The sequence below is a fragment of the Ovis canadensis genome, chromosome 7, assembly GCF_042477335.2.
Source record: "Ovis canadensis isolate MfBH-ARS-UI-01 breed Bighorn chromosome 7, ARS-UI_OviCan_v2, whole genome shotgun sequence".
NCBI classification, from domain to species: Eukaryota; Metazoa; Chordata; class Mammalia; order Artiodactyla; family Bovidae; genus Ovis; species Ovis canadensis.
The window spans coordinates 46331154-46343218 of record NC_091251.1 but is presented as its reverse complement, the minus strand read 5'-3'; the positions used below and the strand labels follow the sequence as shown (position 1 = coordinate 46343218).

Genomic DNA, 12065 nt, shown 5'->3' with positions numbered 1-12065 from the left:
ACCTTCTCTCAGCCTCCTTCTCTGCCCAGCCCACTGTGGCTGCCTCCTGGAGGTAAGAATCAGGTGCTGCTGAGTGGTTGGGACTGGGACCCTCAGACCAGGGCAGCTGTCTGGGTGGGGTTGTGGTAAGGAGCTGTGGGGAGAAAGTCTGTGGGACTCCTTGCTCCTCCTAGGTTAGAGGTTTCAGTGACCCCGACAGAGAGAGGGCAGGATGAGACCTCAGGAAGGAAGTGCTGGAATCAGTGTCAGAGCTAGAAGTTTAAAGACCCGGGTTTCTTGATTTCCAGTTGTGCTCTTCACAGCTCCTCATGGTCTCCTTCCTTTCTGAGAACCGAAACAGAGACCGCTTTCTCACTAGAGGCATTTCCAGGCCACTTCCTGTAGACATGTTGAGGAGAGCCGCAGCTTTCTGGGGGTGGGAGAAGCAAACGGGGAAAGGGAGACGCTGCTCCAGAAAGTTGTCCCTATCCCTGGCGGCTGCCCCAGAGCCCCCGTGGAGGCAGCAAGCACGGCCCATGGCTCTGGCTTTCTGGTTGAGTTCTTCTCCCCTGGGAAGGAGCCTTGTCTATTTTTCAGCTCATTCAGTCCCAAGGGCCTTTCACTTCCTGTTTCCCTCCTTCTCGGCCCTCATTGCCACCAGAGAGTTGGGTTTTCTGTGACTCAGAATGGCCATGGGGGACTCACATCAGGGAGGAAGGGGGACCACCCTGGACACCCACTAGAGTGTGTCTAGTTTGAAGACAGCCTGGCTACATTCCCAGAGACAACAGGGAGGCCAGAGGTTTTGAACACTCAGTTTAATTTAAAACAGGCACAAGTGCAAACAATTCACAAAAGGGAAGATGCTTTGTTTTTTAAAACTCTGACCCTTAAAAAAAAGTTCTTGCAATTTTTTCTTTTTGCCCCAAAGCAGGGCTCTAGGGACAGAGGAATCTAAAAATACTATTTAGACAGGGTCCAGACACCTGGAGTTCTTCCCTGGGATTCCCTGTCTCACAACAGCCCTGAAGGCTGGGAGGACAAGGAGACAGGTGTATGAGGAGGAGTTAGGGGTGGGTGGTCTGCACAGGTGGGGTGCCCACTCCAGTGACATGATGGACCCTGGGAGTTGGTTCACCTCCCCCAGACCAGGATTTTGAAATGAACCGGTCCCCCGTGCATACACAAAAGGAGCGGGTCCCTGATGACTTGGTTGTTGAGATGAAGCTCACAAAGCCTGTTCTCTCACCATACTGGTCCCTGGCTCTCAGACTCCACGGTACAGGAGAAAACTGCCAAGCACCTGGGATATGTTTGACAATATAGACCTCTTCATTGGTCAGGTAGAAACCTGGGACTTAAGTGATAGGAAGCCAGGCAGGTTGCCTTCAGAGCAGAACTCAGTGGGAGAAAAGATGGAGAAGCCTAACCGAAGCCAGCTGTGGGTGGCCTTCCCCCCCAACCACACGCATACCCTGTCAAGGGAGACCACCTTCACTGCTAGTTGCCTCCTTCCTCTTTCACCCAGAAAATGCCCCTCCCTCACCCATGTCCTTCGAGCAGGCTGTTCACACTCAGGTGCTGGCTGTGCTAGGGGCATGTTGTCATCACAGGTGGGACAGGAAGCCAGTGTAGGTGGAACTGCAACTTCAGGAAGTCAGACACAAAGGGAGGAAGATGGATTTGGGCAATAAACGCCTTCCCTGTGGCCCTCTCAGACCCCAGGGTTTGGAGCTGGAGCTGAGAACAGCAAGCATCCTAGTGAAGACAGGCAGTCTGCCTCTTGGGTGACCTGGGATGCTCGTTTACAACTATCGTTATATATATATAAAAAAGAACCACAGCAGCCTTTTCTGCTGTGTTGGCCGCCGTGGCCAGAAGCGCTGGTCTCCATGTTTCATAGAAATATCCCTGTGCAAATAACAAAGGGTCATCCCGCAGAAGGGGTCTCCATCATCCCAAAGGCAACTGGGGACTCCTGGGAGGGAGAGTGACCGAGGGGCAGGTCCGGCCTGGCCCAGTGGGCTGAGGGGCAGGAGGGTAGGTTGGGGGCTTCACATTCAATCTTTGGAGAGAATACTGAGAGAGTGAGGCAGGCAGGCAGGCAGGCCTGTTGGCAAGCTGGCGGCCCAGTGTCCCCTGCCTGTGGGCACAGGTGGCAGGCGCGTTCTGGGGCCAGGCTCAGCAGGTGGAGGTCTGCTTGCGGTAGAGCTGGATCAAGGGCACCAGGCACTCGGGCAGCCCGGTCTGTAGCAGGAAGGGGTGGTCCAGGAGCTCCTGGGCTGTGGCTCTCTCCTGGGGGTCCCGCACCAGCATCCGGTCCAGGAAGTCTCGCAGCACGGGGGAGACCTGTGGAGGCAGGGCAGTGAGAGGAAGCCATAGCTGGTAGCCACTTTCGGGTGACCCAATCTGCCTGGCTCCACCATCATATGAAAGCCTTATATTCTCTTGTTTCTTATTCCTGGTTCCTCCCAGGCTCTGCACTTTTTGGATTATCAGGTAGGTAAGCCTGGCAAGCTACAGTCCATGGGATCACAAAAGAGTGGGACACAACTTAGCAACTAAACAACCACCAAGGAAAGTCCGCATCAGTCCAGGAAAAGTGGCCAGTTCACCACAGGGGGCTGTTGAGCAATGGAATTAGGGTACCTGGAGAGCTGGGCTCCTAGTACAGCCCATCTACCATGCTGCTTCTCAGGGCTCTGTGTTCAGACTCTGTGGAAAGGTGCCAGTGATTGAGTTCTGGGTCTATCCCTGATCCCTTGACAAGTTGCACGTTTATCTACAGCTCAGTTTTCTCATCTGTAGAATGGGCTAATGATAATATCTGCTTGCCTTGTCTTTCACACAGGGCTTTAGTGAAGATTAAAAAAAAAAAAAAAGAGGTCAGGGATGAAGAAGTGTTTTGAAAACTAGAAAAGTGAGACCTGAAAAGAAGATTCTTTTGTTGCTCGATGCCTTGGAGTCTAAGTCAAGGGCTTGCCTCAGTTCATTCTGAGAAATATTTTAGGATAAGGATGAGTCTTAGGCTGTTACAGAAAGCTGCATCCTCTGGGGAATTAGCTAATTAGAACTATCTGCTAGTCTAGGGGTCAGGAGTGCAGGCTCTAAGGACCATTTGTCTCAAAGTGTTTCCTGTCTGTCCTCTCATCCAGCTGGGCTACGAAACTATTTTGCCATTTAGGCACCCAGCTTCAATCCTCTGGGACATTTCTTACTCTGGCCACCAGATGGCAGTGCCATTTTGCAGCTCTGTGCTGAGCTGGCCACCAGCAGGGGGTACCCACAGGTAAGACTGGGGGTTTGGGTGGATTTGGCAGAAAAAGGTTCAACACACACACACACACACACGAACACTGGTTTGGGTGGATTTGGCAGAAAAAGGTTCAACACACACACACACACACACATACACACGAACACTGGTTTTAAGGGGAAACTGGCTTAGATGTGGTTAGCATATACACTGCCAAGGAGGGCAAGCCAGTTCTCTGGGATGGACTGGGAACATGTGCTGTGGTATAGCTCCCCAACGCATGGTGTAGAGGGGGGTCCTGTTCAGTTAGCTTCTCTAGATTCTTTTCCAGGACGTCAGGGTTCCCCACAGCCTTGCTTCTGTTCTCTTCGGCTCCTGTCATTGCCTCCTGTCATTGTCAGAGTGACCGTAAGAGTTTGTGACTAGGCTCCACACCCAGGTGCAGCTGGGCCTGAGAGCCAGGCTCTGATCCTTGAAGCCTCAGGAAGAACGGGGCCTGCAGGCTCACGCCTGTGTGCTGACTGACCTTGTGAGAGTTCTTCAGCTTGGGTGGGGGGCTGTCCCGGAGCCTCTTCATGGCTTGCACTGGGGAGTCACTGAAGTAGGGTGGCTCTCCATCCACCATCTCAATCACCATGATGCCCAGAGACCAGATATCTACCTGCAAGAGGAGAATGTCCCTGACTCCACTGGCCAGAGTCTGGCCTCTTGATAGTGAGCAGCGTGCTGCAGGCGGAGAGGAGCAGCTGGTCCCAGGTCTCCCTGGTGAGTTGGCTTCCTTCCTGGCCACCCGCCCAGTGCCCTGCTTAAGTGACCACTGGCTGCAGGGTCACAGCTGTCAGCCACTCTCTTAGAAAGGCCATCACACACAGGAAAGCCTGGCCACACCCTGACCTGCCCTTGGGCTTGGGGGAGAGCATTTGGGGGGCCAGCTTATGGCAGCAAACTCACAGGCCAGAGAAGAACCATCCAAAAGGGGCCAGTGGACAGGACTGACTAAGCGGGAACCTAAGAACTGGGGGCAATGTTTGGTGGGAAGCTCTGGGGAGGACCACAAGTAGAACCATGTGTCTCCAAGCCCCTTCTGGGAGGACTGGGGGGTGGAGACAGTGGTTACCTCAGTTGCATACAGAGACCTGGAGATCACTTCTGGAGCCATCCAATACGGGGTTCCCACCAGGGACTTCCTCTTAGGGACATCTTTGCTGATCTGTGCACAGAACCCGAAGTCCGAGAGTTTCACCTGGAGTTAGGGCAAAGGGGAGGAAAGGAAATGAGAGGTGAGGGAGCTGCGAAGGGGGTGGTGGGTGTGCCAGGATGGGCAGGGCTTACCCTGCCGTCGAGAGTCAGCAGGATGGAGTCGCTCTTGATGTCCCGGTGGATGACACCCTGGGCGTGAAGGTAAGCCAGGGCCTGCAGCACAGCCTCGCACACGGTGGCGATCTGCTCCTCATTCAGCCTGGATGTAGAACACACGGCCACCAGCAAAAGAGAATGTTAGCTTTGGCAGGGCGGCCGGGCAGAGGGGCTGGGCAGAGTGGGTGCCCCAATACTGGGCCCCATAGCTTCCTGGGCAATGTGTGGAGGAGCCAAGTCAGGTCAGAGCCCTGGTGGAAAAGGGCCTGGGCCTAGGCTGGAGACCCAGTATCTTCCTCACTCCCCTAAGACCCCCAGGTTGGTTTACCCAAGCCGATGGGCGTGGGGAGGATGGCTCAGGACAATGCAACAGGTGGTACCTCAATCATCTGGGACTCAGGCTATCTGATAGCCCTGCCAGGACAGTAGTGGGGCAGCCAGTGCCAGGGCCCTGCTCTTCCAGCTGCCCACCTGACTTGGGAGACGATGTCCGTGAGGGCACCGCCCTGCAGGAACTCCATAAGCACCCACAGCTCCTCGCCCACCAGGTAGCTCTTGTACATCTCCACCACGTTGAGGTGCTGGTAGTCCCGCATGATCACCACCTGGGGGCAGGAGGGGATGCCTGAGTGCCAGCACGCTCCCGGCGCCCCTGCGCCCGGAGGCCCGCCACTGGCCGCCACACCCTCTCCTCCCACCTCGTTGAACAGCAGCTCCCTGCGCTGCTGCTTCCTGAGGTCCATCATCTTGACGGCCACCTGGCGGCCCGAGTGCTTCTCCCGGGCCAGGCAGACGATGCCCGTGGAGCCCTCGCCAATCTTCACGTAGCTGTCCAGCAGCAGCCGCGGGTCACCCTGGTCCACCACCATCCTGAGCGCAGCCTTGAACTGCTCGTGCGTCACGACGCCCGTGTCCTCGCCAGCCAGGGCGCCCTTGGCCACCGCGGGGTCTTGGGGCAGGTACAGGTTGCTGGTGCTGATCTGGGCATGCCGGGTGCGGGGGGACCCCGCCGGGGAAGACCGGCCTGGAGGAGCGCCGGCGGCTGGGGCCGCGCGGAGGGACTTCTGGGGGCTGCTGGTATCCGAGGCGGTCAGAGGGCTGAAAGGGCCCACGGGCTGGTCTGAGGGCAAGGACTGGGCCTTGGCCACCAGGCTGGGGGGGCCGCCTTTCAGTGCCGGTCTGAAGGAGGAGCTGGGCTGTAGAAAGAAACAGAAAGAAGGTTGGCTGTGAGAGCACTTGGAGCACCCTTCCCAGGGACAGGGGGTGGCCTCTGTGACCTCTGGACAAGGGTAGGGTCAGGCAGGGCATCAGATGAATGTGGGAGATGCCTCAAGCAAAGATTTTCAAATGGAACTGAAGTCAAACCACAGTCCTGCTTGAGAAGCCAACCCTCAGTGTTCCCAAGTGAGCAGAAAAAAATAACAGCTGTTTATATCTACTCTGCCCCTCCTGGGAAGACAAAGCCAGGTCCCTGGAGTGTCCTAGCTCGGTGTTTCTTCCCTGGGTGATGGACAGTCAGGCCCCAGGGAGGCCACCAGGAGGCGATCCCCACTCTGTGCTGTGGGGCTGCACAGGGAATCTGGGTCACAGGGATTCACAGCTGTGTCTCTCCCATCCAAGGGCTCAGGTGGGCAGAAGAGGCCCTGGGCATCGGGTGGGGGGGTGGCAAACGCAGCAGCACAGCTGTGACTGACTCCTAGGGCAGGGAAGGAAAACCCCAGTTGAGGTCTGATAGTCCTGCTCGTTCCTGACAATGGGGAGTCTGTGTGTCTGTGCTGTGAGCCACACAGCCATGTTACCTAGGGGTGTGTGGGGGGGTGATCCTTGGGTGTCCCCTAGACTGGGGATTTGGTGCTAGAGAGATGTGGAGTCAGGAGGGTAGGTCCGGCCAAACATAAGCCTTGGGGCTGGGGTGAAAGGGTTTCCTAAGGGCTCCCTGGAGCAGCCCCTCTGGGTGATACATGCAACCCCCATGTATCCCCCAACAAGGAAGAGAGGGCAGGGAGCCCATGTTTCTGATTCCTGGTGGGGAGTGAGGGAGAGAAGGTGGAACTGAGTGCAGACTGGGCCCCCAGTAAGCCCTGCACAGCTCCAGCCCTCCTGGCAGCCCCCGTAAGAAAGGGTCCCATCCTTGGGTTTTCCCCAAGAAGCTGGTAAAGTACCACACAACACCTCCCAGGGGCACCTGGAGAGGGCCATCCCCCAAAGTGACCTACTGGGGGACACTTGAGGAGCTGCAAGGGGACCTTCTGAGAATGTCTCAGAGCCCATTTCATAGACGGTTTGTCTAGGTGCCTAGAGGGTGCTGGCCCTCCCTTATCCTCACAACTGAGTCAGCATCCAGAGAATCTGCTCAAGCACTCAGCTTGGGCTGGACTGCGTCAGTCTGGGCCTTGGGTCCTACCAGGCTCAGCCAGAGCCTTCTCAACCTCTTCAGCAGCCCTTCCCCCTGGACTTCAGAGCCCCCACCCCAATCCCCGGCCTGGGCTGGCCTAGGGCTGAGCAGGTGCACAGTGCCACTGCCGTGGCCGCTCTGCCAGCCCCAGCCCCGTGTGCACGCTGGGCGTGCTGCAGCCTCAGGCAGGCTGTGCCTGGCTCCAGCTCAGTCCTCGAGGGGAAGGAGCAGGAACGCCTCCTGGGACCGCTGAGACCACTCCACTCCTGCCTGGGGAGCACTTCCGTGCAGCAGGTAGACTGTCCCATGTCCCCGCCAGTACCCAACCCTCACCTGCCCTTCCCTAGTCTATTGTGGTGAAGCAGTGGGACCTCCAGCTGAGGGTCAGGAAAGGACCCGGATTCTGGTCTTGCTCTGCTCTGACTTGCCATGAATCGTAGGCCAGTCCCCCTCTCTGAGCCCCAGTTTCCTCTGATCTGGGGAGCTGGATAAAATGCAGAATCCTGGGCCTTGGGAATGGCCTCAGTAGGTTTCTGAGGGAAGGGACTCTGCATTTTAACAAGGCCCTGGAGACCCAGGTTCGATCCCTGGGTAAGGAAGATCTCCTAGAGGAGGAAATGGCAATCCACTCCAGTATTCTTGCCTGGAGAATTCCATGAACAGAGAAGCTTGATCCCTGGGGTCACATTGAGTCAGACATAACTGAGCAACTAACACACCAGCACTGGGTTTTGAGGTGGGAGGAACCTCGAACCGCAATTTGAGCTGCTCTGATTCCATGGCTGCAGGGAGCCCATGGGAGGGCGGGGACTAGGGGTAGAGGGAGCGTGGCCACCACTGAGGCTGTGGGGCCACAACCAGGAACAGAAGTATCACACGCTGTCACCCAGAAGCAGCGCCCAAGGCTCTGTAAAAAGGCTGCCTGCTGGCCAAGGCGGATTTAGTACAGAAAATGTGCTCTCTGAGCAGCGCTGGTGTGGGGCTGGGCGGAGCTTGGGGACATGAAAAGCTCATGTTGCCCTCAACCTCATCCTCTCAGCCCTTGACCTCTCTCCACCGTGGATCTCTAAGGAAGTCAGACTATTTCCCATTCCTTCCAGCCTCTCAGCTTCTTGCATGAGCTCTCTGCTCTGAGGATGTGTGGACATGGGGAGGGTGGGGACAGGCCATGCAGAGGGGCTGAGGAGGGGGCTTCATCTTTCTCTGCCATCAAGGCCCCCATGGAGACCCTGAGCTTAGGGCCCAAGGTTACAGGGGGCGGATGGAAGCAGTAGATGGACCTGGTGGAGAGGCCAGCACCCATGTGGTCTAGGACATGGGGGTGGTGGGCCAGGCTTGGTCTTCACCTCTGCGGGGTCTGGTCCCAAGTGTCCCTTTGTGGGCTTTGCTGCCTGTCTCCACAAGGAGGGAGCTTCTACCTCACAGAGCCACCAGAAAGGACTGGGTGAAGCTTGTTAAACCATTCCAAGAAAGCGAAAGGGCAACAAAACGTGGAATTAATTAAGGACTCTGGATTAATTCTGGAGTTACTTGTGTGACTGAGGCCTCTTGCAGGGCAGGAAGCCACTAGAAAGAGTCGTTCGTGGAGTTACAACGCTGCCGCATGTCCCCTTCCTGGGCTGTGGGGACAGGGCCGGGCTCTCCAGCTACGGGCTCAGGAGGCTGTTCTGTTGGGGCTGCACAGGCAGAGGCCATCTCATGATATTTAAGAAATAATAAAGCCGTTTTCAGAGGGCTTACCACTTTAACAAGGGCATTAAGTGCCTTATCTCATTTAATGCTCATGGCCCTGTGGCTTGTTTTATTAAGCCATGGGTAATATTATTATCTACATTTGTAGATGAGGAAATAGGCTCAGAGAGGTTAAGTAACTTGCTTAGAGTCACTCAGTAGGAAGCAGACTTCAGCCCTGGTCAGCCTAATCTCTGACCTCTATGCAGTGGTCTGACTGGGGGTCCTTGGCATATAATGGAGTACATGATACACAGCAGGTATTTAACCCAGGTTTGCAGATTGCTGAGGTCTTTCTGACTTGGCCTTCTGCCACTAAGTGGGACCACTTCTAAATCCCTCAAGCTCTGTCTTACCTCCTTGGCCTTCCTGTCCCTCCTTGAGGTCCTCTTTTGCTCTTTGGTCAAAGTGAGTGACTGCAGGCCAAGTGGTACAAGAGCTGAGGGCAGTAGTTCTTAACTGGGGGTGATTTTTTCCCTTGAGGAACACTCGGCAATGTCTGGAGGAATTTGGGGTTGTCCCATCTGAGGGGTGCTACTAGCATCTAGAGGGTAGCGGTCAGAGATGCTTCTGAATATCCTTCAATACACAGAAGTGTCCTTACCACAAAGGATTATCTACAAACATCAGCGGTACAAGCTTGAGAAGCCTGGACCCAGAGTGGCTAAGGGGCAGTCTTGGTCCTGCCTTTTAGGGGCCTGGCTTGAGAACATCTGTCCAGAAGGGTGTGCCCAGGGGGCCAGACTGGGAACTGTGGACAAGCGCCACCTGCCTCCATAGGTATAGGGGAGATGCTGCACCGCCTGCAGCAGCAGCCCACAGTAGGCGCCTGGTGAAGTGTGCAGAGATGGGGGATGGCCTGGCCCCCTGCTGTGGGATGGAGGAGGGAGCCCTGGGCCATGCATGCCAGTTTTGACACCATCTTTCTCCAAATCCCTGAAACCACCTCCCTGCTCCATCAGGACCCTCTACGTGCACTTTCTGGTGGTATGCATTGTCCTGCTCCATCCTTAGTTTTCTGGGGAATGTCTCCCCAGGGACAGCCTTCCAAACCCCTCCACATGCTCACAGGCACTCATGTTTTCTCACATGACATATCAAGCCACATCTCATCTATTCCTCTCCAAAACCAACCCCTGCAGAGGATCCTAGCCCACTGTCCTTTGTCCCAGTGGGGGCTGGAGGGCATAGAGCCCAGACCTCCTCTGGCTGGCAGCGACTTAGAAGGGGTTGAGGGTCCAGGTCACTCCCAACCCCACTGTCCTCCACGCTCAGGCGGGACACAGAGGCGCCATCTGGGAGGGGAGACTCTGTCACTCACGCTGCTGTGGTGGTTATTTCTTAGATCTGACCTAGAACCCTCGTGGGCTTCTCTAGTGGCTCAGTGCTAATGAACCTGCCTGCCAAGCAGGAGACATGTCGATCCCTGGGTCTGGAAGATTCCCTGGAGAAGGAAATGGCAACCCACTCCAGTATTCTTGCCTGGGAAATCCCATGGACAGAGGAGCCTGGTGGACTGCAGTCCACAGGGTCGCCAAGAGTCGGACACGACTTAGCAACTAAACAGCAACAAGCTTGTGCTGTGGCCTAAGCTTATTTCTGCCTGTCCCTTAGGAAGGAGCTAAAAGATGCCTTTGTGAAAAGGCCTTCATGAGGAGGAGGTGTGAGCCCAGAGGGCCCCCCACCCCTGGCTGACTGTTTGAGTCAGTCTTCTCATCTGCCAAATGGGAAAGGATGTTACTGTCACTACGGACGGGGTGTCATAGGGTATGGAAGAAGGCAAAGCTTTCTCCTCTGCCTGCCAAGAAATGTCACCATTAGGGCTCCATTCACTGGTTCCTTTTTAACAAGAAAAATGTGTGCATTTGATACTGTCACACATGCTGAAAGTCGGTTCTCCCGATGCTCCCAGACCCCAGGCAAATTCAGTCCTCTAGCTTTTCATATGGCACACAATATGAGAAAAAAATAATTATAGAAATGTTAAACAGAGCAACAACCACTAGGAAAAGGGTAGGCAGGAAGGAGAGGAGGAAGGGAGGGAGTGAGGAGGAAGAAATCCTCACTAGAGAAGGGCATTCTGAATGTCTATGGGAGAAGCAGTGCAGGGAGGCTGTGCCTGACCTCAGGAGAGCCCTGGGATAAGCAGGGGGTTGAGGCCAAAAGAAGATCTGAGAAGAGGGAGTCAGAGAGACCCTGCCCCCTAAGTCCTAGAGCCCCTACTTCTGCTGGGGCCTGGGTGGGGGTTGCCGGTCACTGGGGGCAGGCAAGAGTCTGGGCTTGCGGTTAAAAGTGCTGCTTTTTCAGGGGGCGTACCTGCCTCCCTGTGTGGTCTGCCTAGACACACCCCAGAGAGCAGGAGTGTCAGCTGGGTCATACTGGAGCCCCTCAGAAACCCCTGCAAAGTGACCTGGCTTGCAACCTCTGACTCACACGTGCTAAGCCTTTGGAGGAGGAGTGCTCAGCTGGTTCAGGGTAGAATCTGCAGCTGATGATCTGTTGCCTTCCCCCAACCTGACCATGTAAGCAGGAAAGGCGGGCAGGGCCTGTGTCCCCAGCGGATGCAGTGGGCCCAGCTGCCTACCCTGGTGAGAGTGGGGACCCCGGCCTGACCTACCTTGCTCTGCGCTGGAGGGCCTGGCTTGCTGCTGCTTGGAGGGGCCGTGGCAGGAGCAGACAGGAACATGCTTCGGAACAGCCTGCCCTTCAGGCTGCTCTCCTGGGTCTTAGGGCTGGGGCTGCCCTCCCCGCCGGGCCTGCTCGCCGCCGAGCCCACCAGGCAGGACTGTGGCCGGGCCTCCTCGGGGCCATGCCTGGCAGTCTTGGTCCCACGCCTGCCCGTGGCCGTGGGGGGTGAGGTCCCGGTTGGGGAACTCTGCAGACAGGTGCCCAGCTGCAGGCAGCGCTGTGTGGCACCCTGGAACTCAGCAGGGCCCAGGGACTGTGCTTTGGCGGCCAGTCCATTGGGAAGGACCCGTGGGCTCTGCAGCTCGGGCCACGGCACCTGCCTGCGTCCTGCTGGTGCACCCCCGTTGCAGCTGAGGTAGAGTCCGTGGGGGTCGCTGCGTTCAGACTGGGGGCTCTGAAGGTACATGTCCGGGTCAGTGGCCCACTGCTCATCCCCCAGCAGCCCCAGGGACTGTGCCCGCCGCCGGCTGGTGGGGCTGCGGCCACGCAGGGTGTTGGAACTGATGACCGACAACTTCTGGATGTCGTTGAGCAGCCCGGAGATGTAGCCGTCCGTAGGCACCGAGCTGCCCCGCACCACCGTCTGCAGGAGGGGTGGAGGAAGAGTGTGGTGAGCCTCCTGTTCATGGTGGAGGGCGGGGGTCAGGTCAGAGAGCGGGG

General features: G+C 56.6%; 1 protein-coding gene across 5 annotated transcripts in view; it reads right to left on the bottom strand.

The window, feature by feature from the left end:
* Positions 1 to 782: 782 nt before the first annotated feature.
* The window catches only part of PAK6 (p21 (RAC1) activated kinase 6), a 36629-nt gene continuing 25346 nt past the window's right edge, over positions 783 to 12065 (bottom strand). For all 5 annotated transcript variants that reach the window (XM_069596036.1, XM_069596034.1, XM_069596035.1 and 2 more), the window contains 7 exons: positions 11335 to 11988; positions 5290 to 5787; positions 5063 to 5196; positions 4568 to 4694; positions 4353 to 4478; positions 3762 to 3896; positions 783 to 2328 (listed from right to left, as the gene is read on the bottom strand). In XM_069596036.1, coding sequence (XP_069452137.1) covers positions 2161 to 2328; positions 3762 to 3896; positions 4353 to 4478; positions 4568 to 4694; positions 5063 to 5196; positions 5290 to 5787; positions 11335 to 11988 — 1842 coding nt within the window. In that variant the 3' untranslated portion in view covers positions 783 to 2160. The remainder of the gene's footprint in view (positions 2329 to 3761; positions 3897 to 4352; positions 4479 to 4567; positions 4695 to 5062; positions 5197 to 5289; positions 5788 to 11334; positions 11989 to 12065) is intronic.